The 18,311-nt window shown below is 42.1% G+C and overlaps 1 protein-coding gene across 1 annotated transcript in view; it reads right to left on the minus strand.

Annotated features, from left to right (window-relative positions):
* Positions 1-17,180: 17,180 nt before the first annotated feature.
* Positions 17,181-18,311, minus strand: part of WWC3 (WWC family member 3) — a 103,680-nt gene continuing 102,549 nt past the window's right edge. Inside the window, exon 23 of the mRNA XM_080614468.1 lies at positions 17,181-17,957. Within this exon, the coding sequence (XP_080470594.1) occupies positions 17,891-17,957 (67 nt within the window). The 3' untranslated portion in view covers positions 17,181-17,890. The remainder of the gene's footprint in view (positions 17,958-18,311) is intronic.

The raw sequence follows: 18,311 nt of genomic DNA on the forward strand, positions 1-18,311 counted from the left end.
TTGAAAACAGAGCCCCAAACCCCAGAGTGGTTCTGGGCTTCTTCTGCCCATCCTCACCCCATGCTGGAGGAAGTGCCTTGCCTGCAGGGAGATCACTGAGTAGGCAAGCCCACCAGCTCAGAAAACAAATACAGTAGAATTCACCATTCATCATGAACTGCAGATTTTACATGGCAACATTAGTCATAGCACTGTGGTGCTGTCTAGTTTTGCACACTCAAAGCTCCCCACACTGATCCACTTTCCTTCCACTGCTCAGAAGGCAAAGCTCAATATATTAATAATATAAATAATAAGATATTAAAACAGAGAAACACAGATGCCCATTGCTCTGCAGCCCTGGAAACTATACCTTATTCATGCAGTCCACATAAGAAAGCATGAAGAAGTTAGCTCATAACCACTGTACCTCTCTTTCCCACAGTAAGCTCAGCAAAATCTGGCTGGTGCAAAAATGACTGTTATCTCCTTTAAAGGTCAGGTCCTGAAGTAGTCACTAATATGACAAGCTCCAGAAATGGCTGACATCATTCCCAATGAGAAGGGCCCTTAGTAGCATGAGAAACTATTAAATGAAGTAGCTTAGGCAGACAGGGTTGGATTCATCTAACTTAACTTTGGCCATCAGAACATTCGGTATTTGGACTGTAAGAACAACCTAGGCTGCCTCTAGAGACAAAGATGTAAGGGTGTGTAGCAGGAGACTGTCTGCTCCTTCAAAGGTAAGGTCAAGGACCTTTTTTAATGTAACAAGGGATAAAAAGCAAATAAGGAAGCCTGAATAAGAACATACAGGGACACAAATTTGACACAAGTAATAAGGGAGGCAGAGATGGGAACCAAAGCTGGTCAGTCATGCTCACTGATGAGGGCACATGGCAGTGTGAGAATGTCTATTCCAGCAAGATTGTCTGATTGTGAACCTTGTCAGTTGGGAAACTATGGGGAAACTAGAAACAAAATACACAGAGACACAGGCCTGACAAAGCAAGCATGGAGACCATGACAAGAAAGAAACCTCACCACTCACACCAAATGAAGAGCTATGAATGGTGTGTGTGCCTCTGGGACGCCTTTTCAGGTTTGTTACTGGTTGAACCTGCACATGAGAAAGTGGCAGCTGTTTCCCTCAGTGTGTCCGGAGATCCCAGGTCCATGGTGTGGACAGGCTGTGGACAGGGACTCTAGCTGGGCAGGAGGGTCCTGGGCTGGAGGAAGCAGCCATGTGCTTCTACATCACTTAACAAAGTGTTGCTCTAGAAAGTGATTAATGCCATCCATCATAAAATAGGTGCTTGGGAAAGGGAGTCCTCCAGAGAGTACCTAGGTTTGTAACCTGAAATGGCAAGCCAAAAAGAAAACCCCAGCTAACAGGGGATTATAAGAAAAAAGAAAAAAAAAAAAAGGAAAAAAAAAAAAAAGGAAATCACATGAAAACATACATATAAAAAAAAAAAATGAGGACAGGTACAGACTTCAGGGGGTTTATAGAACTGACTGTGCAGAGCCTGCAGGTCCTTGACAGACACAAGGTAACTTTTGCATGTCATTGATGAGGCTAGCATGGTACTAAGGACTACTACAGGTATGGAAACAGGGATTTCATGAGTAAAGAATTTGGATCTTTGAATCTGAGAGGAAACTTCCCAATTCTGTAATTGGAAGAGGCAGATAAGCTCTTAATCAACTGTCCATACACCCTGCTGTTCTGCTTGGCCTCCTTTATTTACTGCCACTTTCCCCCTCTTCTATCCATTATTAACTGCTTTACTTGAATCCTTTCCATTTATTTTTTTTCCCTGGTGGGGATTTTAGGGATATAACAAGTGTGACTATTCAGCTTTGTCATGTCTGCTCTTTGCACTCCACCAGCTAGGACTTCTTCGATGACACAGACAATGTGCTTGCATAAGCAGCCAAGGAAAGCATTCTTAGAGGCAACCAGCAGGTCACCATTATAATGCTGTAGAAGCCCTTTTAAGTGAGGAAATCAAGTGATCTCCAAGCATCATGGCGTGTTTGTCTCAAAGAGAATCAATCAAAGGAGCTGCAGCCCGGGGAAGGAAATCAAATGCAGAGCAGGTGTCCCAGGCAGCGCTGCTGAGCACAAGTAAGCTGCCACAGGATTGAGGCAATTTAAAAAACATCAGTTTAGAGGAGTGGCAATTGAGAATAGCAGCACTTCAGGAAACAGACGAAAGCAGGCTCCTACATGTGCTAAGGAAAATGAGAGTCCGAAAGTGGGTTGCTGTGGCTGTGGCTGACACTAGGGAGCTGAAGTCGCAAGTGGATCTTGAGTTCAGTTTCTTGTAAACCATAACTGAGAACTGGAATGGGAAGCTGAAATGAAGTGAAAGAATTAGACCATGCTATTATTTTGTAACGCTGTGACATTTTGCAGATCATTTACTTCATCCCACTCTTCCCATACAGCAAAGAAGAACCTGTAAAGAACATGCAGTTCAGACTGCTTGCCTGCACAATGCAGCCCGCCTGCTACAGAAACAAACCTCTGGGAACTCTTGTGCTGAAAACGTTGGCAAGTTTTCCTTAATACTACACGAAAATTACCCAACATGTGAGTTATATCACATAAAAAATAGCTTTTTAATTATGTTGTCGATGCCCAGCACATGACAGTATTGTGATGGATAATACCAGGCCAAACCACAAGTATGTAGGATAATTATAATCTCAGCCTGAATCTACCCCAAAAATACGTGCTACACAACATGTCCAGGGAGAGAAAAATGTGCTAGAGACCACAGGGCCATGGAAGACTAAGAAAACAAACACACTTTGAACTCTAGGTAAGCTCACCAACACATGGAAACTGCAGTTGGCTGGATGGTTATCAGCCTGAAAGTTCACTTCAGGTACTACCCTTCTGAAAGGAAAGATGTGATATCAGATTATGCAAAAGCCGATTTTAGTAAATAAAGCCTAGCTACAGCACTTTTGAACTGAGTACTACAGATTTCCTATCTACATCCTAGAACCAAGTGCCTTAAGCATCACTTTCTATTCTGCATTTATTTATCTCCCTTTACTTTGGCATCTGAAGTAATCTCCAAAGTTCATTTCAGGATAAACTGACCTGACTTCTTTCTTAGAGATGCTTGCAGAGATGTTTCCAGTTGCACCAGCAGAACTGAAGCCTTTACACAAATAACTCAGTTGCAGACATTTTAATTTAATATACATAGGTTAAGGGCAAATTAATTTCATCCAAACAGGTGTACTTCAGCAATCCACTCTGATGATTGCAGGATGTATGAGCATTTATAGTGCAAACTGTCTCATCTACCCTCAGAAATCTGACTCTGGACGCTAAAATCTAGACTCCTTTCACAGCAGATGAGGAAGTAAACTCTGTTCCCATGCAATTTATCTGATGTATTTCAGATATTTACATTAGAATGAGATAAACTCTTTCTCATGAGTGCCAACTTCTGCTTACTAATTACAAAGAGATATCAGAGGTAGACATTCACATCTCCTCAAATGAGTTCAACACTACCGATTTGAAAGAAAACATTGCAATACCATCACATGAAGAATTGGTAACAGATGCAGCTCATAGTCACACCTAACACCTGAGTATCTAAGAGACGTGGATAATGACAGACCTTATTTACACAGAAAGGTGTTGAATCTTGCTGAGTAAGAGTCTGACATACATATTTTGTCCTTTTGTCATTCTATGTCTTAGGCGTCCTTGCTATCCTTTCCACTACTTTTCCAGATGCTGATGCAACACAATTTGTGCAAGGGCAAACATTTCCTGCTTAGTTACCCATTCTTTTCCTAATAATTCCTGGCATTCCATCAGCTTTTCCTTGGGCAGACATCCAACATTTTCACTCAGCAGTCTGCTATGACTCCAGGCTATGCTCCATAAGAGGAAGTGGCCGGTTTGGAGCCCATTATTCCATGGTCCCTTAGGGACATTTTCCCCATTGCTTTAATGACTTTGAATTACATCTGCCATTTTATTCCCTGCAATATGGTAGAGAGCCTTCCTCAGCTCTTAACAGCGTGATCTCATTTTTACTGACTAGCTTAATATATCTACAACCAAACGTTTTTGTCAGCGCTCTGCCTTAATAATTGTAAACAGGTTCTTGATGGAAACTGAACAAGGAAACAAATCTGACTATGTTATCTCCTCAATTCAGAGGGTTCTGGTTAGCAGATTTCTCTGGAATTAGACCTATGCCAGACTACTGCAGTCCTGTAGATTGAGCAAGGTCTTGTCAGGGAGCAATTTACAAACTGAGAGAGGTCGCAGAGCCAGACAGGCAATCGTGCCTCTTGATAGAGACTCTTCTGGCTGCCACATAACCCTAGATACCATCCAGAAACCTTGGGCCAGGTCAGCCTGACGTTCAGTGCCTGATCTCTGAGCCATGCTTGGTGGAGGTGAGAGTCAAAAGAGCAAGTCTATAGCCCATGAAGCTTGATGAGTGTATAAAGCCAGATAATTATTAATTAAGGAATCACTGAAGCCTCCTATGTCCAGAAAGTGAATAAGAAGTTAGTGCAAACAACCTACAGAAACCAGGGTGTGAACACAGCCAGCTGCCAGAGAGGCCGGGACACCCTAGCACGCACAGCAGGCACTGCATTGACTGCAGGTCTCTTCTGTTACATTTACTCACTTTGAGTTATTTTGAAAGAACCAAAAGTAGTAGTATCATCATATTTAAGACCATGGGGATTTTTTGCAGGTCTCGTAGTAAGTAAACCTATCATGTGATTGGGACCAGCTGTATGATACACTGCAGCTTGGAGTGAGGTATTGTAGAAGAGCAATAAATTACTTTTATAATAGAAACACTGAGAACCTCTCAGCTTTATAGCACTGTTACAGCATGTGCAAATGCAAAAGCCACAGCTTGAATAGCTCTGCCGGTGAACTGACATTCTAGGTATTATGTTGACTGACTGATAGGATCTGAAATGTGTTTGACATTGCAAGCACAGACCAAAACATCCCCTGGTTCAAAAGAAGCTGAAAAGTATACCGATGGGAAACAACTAGTTGAACAGTCATCAAAGGAAAAGTTTTGGCCCTCGTCAATTGCTAGTAGACATGTTAGTTCCATGCTACGCTCTCCTCATCCTGTTTTCTGTTTTAATTGGACACATTGCACTCAGGCAGGCAGTACAGTTTTTAATGTAATTCCAGCAAGTTTCAAGTTTCTTTCAGCAGATCACAGTTACTGAATTACCTCAACACTTCAAATGCTTCTAGCAGATGAACATTCACCTACATGCTTTCATGTGTATGCTGCTTTCTGTGAAGACAATAGTGTGTGGGTTGCTCTGTGAAACATAATGGTCACAGGCAGCAAAGCATACCTCTGCGGTGACCCTTCTGCTGCAGCATAAGGAAAAAGTGAACTTGGCAAAAGGCTGGCGGAAGAAAGCAGAAGCCTAAAGGCCAGTTGCAAGTTCCTCAGTTCACATTTGTTTGGAGTGACTTTTCCATGGCATCTGAAGTGTCACCTGCTCCATCTCTTCCACATGTGGTGTAGGTAGCCAACACACAAAAGCAGAATACAGTGCACCTCACAACTTTTCTATGTTCTGGTACCAATATACATACAATGATAAAACTGGAGAGATCCTAGTACAGACACAATGCTTTTGAAGTGATTCATGGTCATTTCAGTCCTGCCTCCATCAGAGTTGAGCACGCCACTGATCTGAACGGTTGGTCAGGTTAGCTGTGCTCACATGGCATGTCGTAACAGCAGGTACTGCACAAACTCAGGAGCATGGGGTGGGGGTTGTGCAAATCCCTGGGATTTATTTTCCATATAGTACCCATTAATGAACAATACAATCTACTGGTTTACATTATAATTTATGATAATCACAAGACCCCATTGCGCTGACGGATAATTTGCCACTCTCTAAGCCCATAATACTTGTATTGACCATTCCCAGTAGTGTTTTCTCAAAACAGCCAAGCATGGTACCCCAGCTTCATGGCCATTAACTGCACAACATGATCTCCCAAGCAAAGGCACTTTCTTTTGAAAGCTGGGTGCTCTGACAGCATCCATCCATTCCCCATCCAAAAAGATTTAGACCTACTGGCAAAGATGGATGCAGAGCACTCTCCACCCAGCCCTTAGATCCAGGCAGTTAGGAGGTCATTGAGCTGAAGATGTCAGTGTTCAGAAACAGCCATAAGAGGTTAAGGCTGAGAGAGAGTTTTTAGAGCTGAGCATGGTTATACCACAGGTCTTTAGTACCACCCAGCCAGAGAAAATGGGCCTTGTAGATCAGGAAGTCAGCAAGCAAGATTATTAATGGGGTCACCTGGAAAGACATGAATGAAAATTACATGGAGATGATTAGGAGTCCATGTCTTTTGAGGAGAGGTTGGAGAAGAAGCTCTGTTTAGCCCGAAGCCAGGAAGGCCAAGGGATGTGGATGCAATTCGTCTTCCACTACCCACCATGTAGAAGATGATGTAGAAACAATGATGTGACATTGTGCCCTACAGGATAGAGGAGGGAGGTAAATGGCTATGAAGCATTCTTCTAAGCAAGAAGATGCTGTTGGTTGGTACTTTTACAAGGAAGATCTCTTCAGTAAAAGCAAGCAGGCAGAATCACTGGCAAGTTAAACAGGTGGTTTTCTGCAGGCTGAAAATTGCCTGTGGGAAATTTAAGACTATTTACCTTAGTCTTAAAGCTAAGTCTTTATTCACCTTAGTCTTCAGCCTCAGCCTGAACAAGCCGATTGATTTATTGACCTTCTGTCTTAATGATGGTGTTCGAAACACATTAAAATGGTCTCAGTTCAGAACAAGGTTCAGATTCTGTGAGAATAAGAAAATGCTGAACTCAGTTACAGGCCTTTTTTGGAAACATATTATGGCACATAAAAAGTGAAGTATAGTTAAACTGGGAAGATACAGGCGGAAGGCAGGGTATTAAAACTGGCAAATGCCTTTCCTACAATTCAGGGCTGAATTGCACAGCCTCCCTATGCAAGCACATAGCATTGCAAACCCTCAGTCTCCTGCCACACAAGTGCAGGCAGGCTGCAGTACTGGAAACAATACTGTAAAATATTGCAGTATTTTACTGTATGGCCCCTCCACCACACATTAAGGCGTCTCCTGCTCTGACAGTGCAGGAAAGCTGAATACAGTCACATCTTTGATGTGCAGCCTTACCCTGAGTAACCTCTATGGAAAAACTTACGAAGCCACAGCAAAGCTCAAAAAAACACAGGGCACCAGATCACAAGGGAGAGGGCCTGGGAGAGAAGGGGAAGGCAGGAGGGAACATCTGGGATAAATGGCAGAAAACTGAGGCACAAAGGGCTCCTCCAGACCAAACCACAGCCTTCAACCACCAGATGTGCTCCTGGGGTGAGCACAAAGGAGACAGGTAACAGGGCTGGCCAGGAGCCCAGGCAGGCATGGGGAGATGTGGAGTGCACCAGTGTACCCCAGGAGCTGATAACCAGCCATCAGGTCTTCCCACACCTTTGGCTACAGCTTGACTCCCTCTTCTCCTTCTCTCCTCCTAGGAAACCCCTGGATCACTACATTTCTCTTCCTCCAAGGGGGTGAACCTCACCCCGGTATCCTGCTCCCTGCTCCTTCCCAGGATGACTCTCTCTTTACAAACCAATTTATTTTGGTATGAAATATCATGTGTCTGATCTCTCCTTGAGTTTTCTTGGAAAGTCTGAGCAAAATTAGTTCAGCTGCTGACTTATGTCAGAAAGGGAAGGGGGGGAAAATATCCCAGCTCCTTCCCCGTAAGCTTCAAGTGGAATTTTTGCACTCACATAACTAAAATTTGGCTCCTTATAAAAAAAAAAAATATGTTAAACTCACATCTCTGTTTCCAGCAAGTCTTAAAGGTTCCTCCAATAAATATAGCTGTTAACACAGATGCTGGGGCTATGGAAAAAGCAGGAGGGAAGCATAGTTGGCTCTGGCACATCCATTTGGGTTTTTCCAACTAAGCTGAAACATCTCTATTAAAAGATGCCCCCCTGCTAACAGCCCATCAGCTTGGGCAGGGGAGCTCCCTGGGCCTGCATTGACCCCACACATCATTGCTTCTTGAGGGAAACAAGATTTGATTAGATAAAACTCAGAAAGCCTTCAGCATCTGGGGTGAGAAACTAAGCTTCAGAAGACAGGACAGACTGGAGATCAGGATACCAGTGTAGCACACACAGACTTTCTGTTCTTGATTTCCTTCTAGTGCCCCTTCCTCCCCAAAAAAAATAGGGAATATCTCTCCTGGAGCAGCTGGATTTACTGCCACAGAGCTTCATGGGGCTGAAGGGTCAGGGGTGCTGTACAGTTTTCCTCCTCACACAGCCAAGCTTTGCAGCACCAGGTTTGGATTACCAGTGCTTCTATTTGTCTCCTCACTCAGAAAGTGGTAGGGTTAAAGAGCAGGAAAAACATTTCTTGGACTGCAAAAAAAGCCAAATACCTCTAAAGAGAACAGACCCGCACTGTCAAAAGGGAAATACCCTGGTATACAGTTACCCCTAAGAAGCTTTCCCCTTAAATGGGGTGTTCAATGGCATCAAATGCACCTCTTGCTGAAAACATTTTAAGCCTCCAGCTTGAAATAACAGTAATAAACCTACAGCAAAAAAGCCATTAGCCTGTTCTACCATGTCACTTCCCATGATCTGAGTGGAGACAGTAAGCCATTTTCACATAGATGGAGGATGTTTTCCTGTTTGCAAGGCACTGGTTTTCACTGCTGCATTTGATGCCGATGGGCTGTGCAGTAACAGATGAGTTACTTCATACCACTGAGAGGAAGCTCTCCCACCTGCAAGATGGGGAAAACTTTTCCTTGGGGTGACGTTTGGAGCGACATGCTAGAAGTGGTTTAGCAATAGCAGCTCACCGTAACCCTGACAGAGTTTCTCTTTTGGCATTAATGATCGTGTGTGGGGTTTTTTTGGTTCTGCTGGACTACAGATGAAGAAATCTGAGAAAACCCAGTACCTGGTGTATATGTATGCACACGCAAATCAGACTTCTGCTCCACAACCTGATCCCATTTCACTAAATGGAAAAATCAACACTTCTGGCACTCTGCAAGCTGCAGCCTGATGGCAAAAGCACACTGGAAAAGGACCGGTACAGATGGGCACTATGGCTGTTTGAGGGTTATGCTTCCTGCTAAGAGCCCGTCAGACCTGAGGGAGGCTCTTGCAACACAACACTGATCACCGACACACACAAGATGGCCCGGATGGACCCCTGCACAAGCACTGAACTGTAATAATGATCCCCCTCACTTTTCCTTCCAGCCCAGCCAACAATGGCTTCACAACGAAGCATCTCCCAGACCTAGGAGGTTACAGCACTCTGGACAGCCCTGTTTGCTCCAGGAAGACGGAAGACCCAACCCCACGGCAAATGCTCCCCTCCAACACCATCCCCTTCTCCTCTTCCAGTCCTCATTTAAAAGCCACCAGCCACTATCTCTGAAACGGTTCTACCTTCACAAGGCAGACCTCAGTGTGCACAGGGGCTGAGCACCCATACAGCCACATGTTGAACCCAGGACACGGCACCCCGGTGCTGCTGGGCAGAGAGCCCTCCAGCTGGGGATGTTTCCAGGGTCTAAATAATACTAAATATATAATTTATACTAAATACACTAAATAATGGTTAAAGGACTTAAGTCCTTAATTTCTGAGTTGCCCCAGCATACCTTCCAGGCTTGCACCTTGTCTTTTGTTGCACACAGATGCCTGACTCAACTCAGGAGACCAGGAGAACCACCACGACCCAGCACACACTTCCATAAGGCATTCAAACAAGACCTGGGATTGGCGGGGTGGGGATGGGGGGGAAGCACATTGCGCTTGCAGAACTCACATGTTGCATCCCTTCTGTAAGCTCTGCAATGGCAAAGAGCCAAGCCCCACGTGCCTGATGAGCCAGAGGACAGCTCTACTCACACCCAGTGCTGCAGAGAATTGATCTAGCCTTGATTTCAGAGGGAGCCAGGAGAAGACACGTGGCATGGGCACCGTTAGGATGCAGCCCCCCTGCCACCTCATACAACAAGATGTGTATTTCTATCACTTTTGAGGCTCAGTCTTGGGGGGGAAAAAAAGACAAAAAAACCCTAAAAAAATAACCCCAGAGGTTCTGTTGGAGAAAAAAAAAAATAAAATTGAAAACTGTTTTTCTTTTCAGTTCTGAAGAACTGGCGCCCTTTCTTACTTCATTTTGATCATTCATTATATACTTTTGGTTTTTTCCACCCTTATGTTCTGACACTACTGCATACCTGTTCCCTGGAAACCAGAATTTGTATCACAGAATTATAGAGTTGTTTGGGTTAAAAGGGGCTTAAAGATTATCCAGTTCCAACCCCCTCTGCCATGGGCAGGGACACCTCACACCAGATGAGGTGCTCAAAGCCCCATCCAACCTGGCCTTGAACACTGCCAGGGATGGGGCAGCCACAGCTTCTCTGGGCAACCTGTGCCAGTGCCTCACCACCGTCACAATAAATAATTTCTTCCTAATGTCTCATCTAAATCTCCCGTCTGTCAGTTAAAAGCCATTCCCCCTTGTTCTTTCACTAAATGCCCTTATAAAAGTCCCTCTCCATATGTCTTGTAGGCCCCTTTTAGGTACTGGAAGGCTGGTATAAGGCCTCCTAGAGCCTTCTCTTCTCCAGGCTGAACAAACCCAGCTCTCTCAAGGCTGTCAATTCATTTCTCACTAGGATGTACAACCTAATTCAGCACAGGAGATCCAAAATCCTCCCCCTGGAGTGCTCAGTGAGACCCTAGACCTGCCAAATTTACAGATTTTTCCAAGAGTGGGAACAATTTACTTGAACAAAGAATAGGATTTTCAAGAATAAAAACAACTTCCTGCAGGCTCGGTGTGAAAAGTCACCTGACTGCCTGCTTGATGAAGCTGAGGCTGAGTCATCCTCTGTTCTCTAGCAAAGGCACAGAATTACCTACTGGAATTCTTAAAAAAGAAGGAAAAAAAGGTACTATTTTATTTTTCTATTATGAGCTCAAAAATTGATTCGGCTTCTTGCATTCTAACATCTGTAATCAGAATAATTTTAAAGTAATAGAATATTTTTTTAAAAACCCCTAAAATACATTTAAAAAGCAATACAGGAAAAAAAACCCAAAACCCACCACAGAAGAGTCCCCATTTTCACTCCACAAATATATATGTCTTCACATATGTGTACAGAGCACATAATTAAACACCCACACCAGGAAAAGAAAAGCGACTCCGGCCTTTGCTTATATAAATACCAACAGTTCAAAAAAGCAGTTCAGCGTGGGATTTTCAGCCTTTTGGAGACTGGCATTTTGTGTAAGAAGTAAAAATATGCTTCTCATCTCGCGTGTTCCTTTTGGAAAAGGATTTTTCATTCTCATATTGGACAACATGCAAAACCTGCCTTGCACTACAGCAAATTATGCAGGAAACCTGCTGGACTAGGTACTTTCAAACCGCGTCAGCAAAAATTAACAATGGAGGAAAAGCCTCTTTCCCCAAATACAAGTTAATCCTCATTCCTTTATGAGCTTAGACACATCTATCCGTACAACTTCCTTCAGGCATCCAGGAAAAAAGAAAAGGCAGGGAATGCAAGCAGAACAGTATTGCTGCGCTGTCTCTGCATGACCGGCTGATGATGGCTGGTCACATACAGAATTCAGCAGACACCCGAAGGGGCCATACCACACTAACAGGGACAAAGGGCCTTCTTCGGCTTGAAAGCTCCATCTGGCAGCATTTCTGCTGGAGATGTCAGCTGGCAGCTCAGCACAGAGGCAGCAGCAGCCTCTGCACCTGCGAGCCCTCTGCTTGCGCAGGAGCTGCTCTGTTTTCTTCCAGCAGAAACTCTGCCTGACAGAGCTGGGACTTGAGCATGGCAACACGAGAAAAGCAAGCGGCAAATCACGCTTTCCGCAGCATTGTGTCGCTTACCTGCGATGCAACATCATTTAGCTCAGTCCCCAAGATTCTAATAGCATCCTTCCTTGGGTGGTATGGCTGCAGAAGCGATGATGTCATGGGGAGGAAGCAGTAACAATCATGTGACTGTATCCTCCCTCTATAGGGTATCTGATAGGAGACGCGGCCAGAGGCAGCAGGACCAGTCTGTAAGCCTGCAGGATTAAACTCCAAGCCTCTTTACCCTGCCCTCCCTATTCGGTCACCCTCAGAACACAGGCTGCTTCCCCCCGCCCCTAACCTGAGCTAATTATTTTTAAAAGGGTTTGTGGATTGTTCTGCTAGAGCAACAACGATCACATTTTTCACAGGGAAAAAGCACAGTAAGCGTGCTGTGTGCAACCCAGGAATTGTGCCTGTTGACTCTGCAGCAACACCCAGGCATCAGATTTTCTTTCATCTCTATGAAACACATAATCACAGCAGCTTGGAAACAAGACAAGCCATGATTTCACCATCCCTTGCAATTTTCCTTCTCCTAGTGCTTCATTTCAAGCTTATCCAGACTGACTTCCCGCCATCTTCTCCATCATATTCAAGCTTCACAAGCTTAACTCAGAGGTTTGATTTCTGTTACCTTCACTTCGCCCCACCATCTACCCATCACTTCACTTGCAGCCTTCTGCCTTTTTTTCAATGCAGGTGTCACAGCTTAAAAGATCCTCTCCTATATGCCAGCCTACTTTTCAAAACTTATGCAGTTTTCCCATTGAATATTTAAAAACTAGAACATCCCAAAATGTTTTAATAAAATAAAAAAAGAAAAAAAAAAAAAAAAAAAAGAAAAGCAGGCAATTAGCCTGATCCCCACTTTGGTTAACTGAATATTACATCTCGGAACCCTATTTTTGGAGGATTTTGAGGGTTGTTGGTTTTGTTAAGAATTTTTTTTATACTCTACAACGCATGTGAGTTCTGCAAAAAACGAACAATTTCTAAACTTCTGATGTACAAATTTTCTACAAGCCACTAGGATAGCATTGCACAAGGCAGAGGTTATAACTGTACTTTGTGAAGATCATGTACATGTTTGTACCTGTGCAATGTGTTTTATTTTGGGACATTCACCTTCCCACTCATTTTCCCCTATTCGGAGCTGATTTTATCCTTCAGGGCATCCAGGCACGTGCTTTGTATTACTAAGGAGATGCAATGGCTAGGAAGGGGGAGACTTTGCACAAGCACCCATGAAAATATCCCTGGGTGACTGAAGGCACACGCCTGACCTCCACTCACTCCAGAGGTTGAGGAATGGCAGTTCTGAAGATCTTTTTGTCCCACTGTGCCTGAGCAGGTATTTATGGGTGCACTAAGAGGGCAGCCTAGCCCAGCAAAGCAAACCAGTTGATTCGAGGTGTCCAAAACCTTTTTTCAGAATGGCTACACAGCTTGCCCAAATCCTGTCTGTTAGCTGAAAACCTCCTGTACAGAAGCAACACATTGGATTTTATTGTGACATCTGAACACTGAGCTTGCTCCACCTGAAGTTCCCACACCTTTCTGGAGTGAGGAACATGCCTTCAGGGAAAAAATCTGATCTGGAGATGGCAGTTCCTCACCACTCAGAGCTGTAAGAGCTGCAGGCCTATTATAATAACCATGAAGCGTGGACAAGTGAGAGAAGTCCTAACTTCCTGCCAGTGACTGTTCTTCGTGCCCATTAAAATCAGTATTAATAGGCCAACAGAATTCTGGGGCAGAAGTTAAGCAACCACTGAGCACTTAGGTTTTATTTTCTTGATAATGTGTCTGCAATTTTCCTTAATCAGTTTATGAGAGGAAAACATGGAAAACAGCAAGCAGCATTTAATTGGTAAGACACAAACACCTGAACCTGGAACTTCTGTGCCACAAAACATACATGTAACAAAAACACCATACCCTAGGCACAGAATAGCAATTTTAGCACTCACCAAATGAGCACAGGGGTTTCAATTCCCAATTTGTCTCCTGGATAAACTTCCCTAAATTCATTTCCTAATTTTAGCTTGTCTATTACCAGAGCTGACCCCATTGAGTCTCCTGCTAAACGTGTATTTTTACTTGGATTGTCTAACTGAAAACAAATTAAAGGGAGAGAATACCTAATTCTCTATAGAAAATGTGTTTCTGCAACCTAGATATGTATGTTAAAATTTAAGACATTATTAGAAATCATAGGAAACCAGAAACAGCTCCTAAGCTTTTAACTCCAAGAATACTGAGATTTTCCAAAGTGCAAGCAAATCACTTAACTAACATTTAGAGATTCCAAAACCAATCAGCTTTACTGTTTGGTATTTTCTTCCAGTGATACCCAGTCAGCTGCGCGGTCTCAGGACAAAGATAACACTCTTCACATGATCTTTTGGAAAAGATTGTTCTTGCTTTTGCTAGCCCGTAATTTCTCAAATCTCTTTGTAAATACATTTTTCCTCCTCTCAAAGATGTATGACTATAATTAAAAAGGAGACTGGAGTCAGAATGAGCTGTAAAGTGCCCTCTTCCCTCAGAATTCAAACTTCAGTTTTGCATCCACTGAATACAAAATACAGAGTTCATCTAATTAAAAAAAAATAAATAAAATTGCTCCTTTCATCCAGCACTTACCTTTAAGTCTTGCAAAGCGCTTACAAGAACTGCAGCAAAAAATACATGTAAGACTTCATTCTTGTAACAGAAACCCCACACCGACATACCCATTATAGCTTTTGTTGTTGATCCTGATGGTAGCGAGACAGGGACGATTGGTGTTCCAAACTACTATTTCTAGCTGACTGTTTAAAAATAACCTAAACTCTGTCATACCCTTAATGCCTTGCAACCACTGCGCAGAGGCAGGAGTCACATGTCAGTACTGCAATTTTGCCTGTGCTCCTGCAGCTTAGGGTTGTAGAGAGAAACTGTGAAACTGCCTTTCTGTAATTACACAGGTTTAGCATTTCCAGCTGCAGTGAAATTCAGCCTAAAATAATTAACCAGTGTTCTTTTGAGTGGCTTCCACTTTGGAATTAGTCATAGGTAAGATATTAGAGAAATAACGTCAACTTACTGCCAATACAAACCTACAAACTCTAGGTAGGTAAAGACAGCAGTTCAACCTGTTGTAAGTGAGCTACATATGAATTCCAGGAATATTCAACTCTGAGCCTCTGATACAGCTGTCAGCTTATCACAAGCGATAAGCACATTGGAAAACATACCTGCCATTCCTTACACTCTGCATCCCTTTCAGGTCTTCAGTGTAACCTCCCTAGTATCTCTGATTTCACGTATTTCCTCTTTTACATGAAAATTCATTACATTAACCTAAATGACAGTTATTCAAAATACAAAATTTCTTTACAAAAGCATCATGAATGTGGCAAGTATAAACTACTCAAAACATGTCTTACACTTTGATATATAACAAAAATCTATTTCCGTTTATGGCAAATTATTTTATTTTGTAGAAGAAATACTTTCAAATAATACAAAAATGACACAATCATACAGAACTGTGACAAAACCGAGAGATGAATACTGAATACTATAACTCATTACCACATCAAGACAGAACTCATTACAGCAGTCAGAATCACAGACCCACAAGGTACACTGACAACATCTCACAGTGGTCACACACCAGCTGAAACCCCTGCCAGAGAGGCCACCAGATATTGCCCCTTAGTTATACAGGTACAGACTACTTTAGGGAGGAAGAGAGATCCCTACGCTAACCCTGCTCAAAGTGGGCCTAATGTGACCAGGATGCTCCAGGATATGTGTCCAGTGAAGTCCTCAACCCCTCCGTGGACAGAGAGCTCCACCTCCCTGGGCAATCTCTTCCAGTATCTGAGCACCCTCAAGGGACATATGGTGGTGGCTGCTCTTAGTATACAGCAAGTACTTCTGCAAGTGTCCCTGCATGGTAACTTTTGATAAACACTACTATGTAAGGTCCTCCACTGAAAATGAGATGTGAAATTCTGACAAACTGTTCTTTTCAAGTAATGAGCACTGAAAAGCTTGCTGTCCCTAGACTTTCACCCAAACACTATAAATTTCTTACATGATTTGTTTTTTATCTGCATAGTTTCTGAGTATGTTCGGTTGTGCCCAAGGAACCCAATATACGCCCACTGAAGCTTACTGGCAAAAACAGGCTTCAGGATGGTTAGCCTGATAAACGCTAAATATACTCTAATTTCACGTATATTGCTGTACGATCTAATCACTTGATGCCTGCAATGATTATAGGCCATACTAGGAAACAGGGAATACTACCTTAAAGGTCTGTGGTAATCGTCCTCATTGATTAATGATTTAGGTTTACAATCTTTTCCCCTATTACTTTTTGCCTCAGCTTAAACAAGTAAAAGCAACTCAGTTTCAGGGTTTCCTGATCTTTGACAGGCAACAGAGTATAAGCTCTTGAATCCCACAAAAAACACTTACAAAATACTTGAAAATATTCTGGTTGGTTCTGGTAGTACATTTAGGTTTTGGCTGTTGTTGCTTTCATTTCCTGACATACAAAAATCTGGAACCAATTCAACCTTTACTTTAATGAAGAGACAGTGGGATCTTCCTTTTAAGAGATTCCAGCAAGTTGCAAAACCAGTCTTGTATTGGGCACCTCTCTTTATAGGTAACATATAATTAGAAAAATATGAGGAACTCTATTATAGTAGCTTAGTAAAGAAGTATTTTTACATACTTGCAGGATGCAAGGACACAAAACTGGCATTCTCGGGAATTTAGGGTGACAGTCTTTCACTAAAATGGTCACAAGTAAAAATATTTCTTACTGGATTTTAGCTGGTCCAACTAGCAATCAAGTGAGCTGTATCTTCCAGAATTATACACCTTCCTCCTGGAAAGTGTCACTGTTCAAAAGAACTTGCATGCAGTAACCCCAAAATACATTCTTCAGGATGAACACGTGTTTAAGCACCCTTCCTTAAAGCAGCTGCTTTCTGGAATCTGCACATATGTATTTCCTGAATCAGCTCATAATCTTTAAAATTGAGAAATTACAATCATATTCCTTTAGCAGCCTTTCCACACAGCTAGCTCACATTGCTCTTTTAACTCCCTTTTCATTAAACAGCAAGACAAAGACCTGTCACCCTTTTCCTTCCTCCGTTTAAACTGAGAATCTAGTTAAGAATATAAAGATACTTTAGACACAACTGAAATGAAAACAATCTATTAGTGCACAGTAAGAACATGCAAATGAATTCTGCAATGTTTAACATCACTTCTAATCAGTGTTAAAGACATTGCAGGTGATAATATTTTGCTATAACACAGACAGTGCTAAAGGATACAATGTACATAATAAGCTACAGGTAATAAAGCTGAAAAAAGTGACAATTTTAGAACATAGTATTTCCATTTCAGGTATCAGAAACAAAACCAGCTCAATGGTTCCATTCTACTGTATGACAAATACTGAAGAACAAAATTTCAGTCTTAAAATACATCTTAAAGTAGGTATTTTCCTTCAAGGAAAAAAGGCACTATAAATAAATTACACTACAGTGAATTTGCCTGAACTCACTTTGTTTCTGTCTTCCAGCCTTTAAGTCAAATAAAACAGCATAAAAACTGTACACGCTCTTAACAGGATAGTCGATCTTTTATAAAATAAGTTGTCTTCAGAGATGTCAGTTTCACAACAAGGAAAACCCAAGCCTTGTTGCAGTCGCTATTATAAAATATATATGTATATATATTTATATATATGGTTTTGTTTACTTTTACTTTTTTTACTTTTTTTATTTTTTACAAAATGTGTATATTAGCTTTTGCACAACTTTTTTTTTTTTTTTTAAGAAACTTGGCTAACCTAATAACTTCATTAAAATAAAAGCGATAAATACTTCATGTTTACAATGCAACATGTCATACATCATCAGCTGGCAGAGGAGGTATGTTAATCCTTGGTCTTGTAAAAAAAGCTATCTTCTCTCTGTGATCAAAACAAGATAAAAAGAAAGCAAGTCAAACATATGCCTACATTTTTCTACTCCCAAGAATGTGGTTTCTTTACTCTAGTTAATGGTTAGTATTTGTTCCTTACATAATGAACTAATGGTTATTTGAGTACAAGAAACATATACAAACTACTGAACCTCACTGTATACTTCTGGCAACATTCTGTTGAACACAACTACTATTTTTTAAAATTAGGTGGAGGCTTTATACAACTCATCAAACATCTGTTACAGCTGACTGTAAAAGGTTTCACACGACAAGCCCTGAATAAACCCCTTCTGCAAAGCAAAGTTCATTTTGCAATAATGCCTACCAAAAAAAAGAGGGG

This window comes from Psittacula echo (assembly GCF_963264785.1).
Source record: "Psittacula echo genome assembly, chromosome: 3".
Lineage (NCBI taxonomy): Eukaryota > Metazoa > Chordata > Aves > Psittaciformes > Psittacidae > Psittacula > Psittacula echo.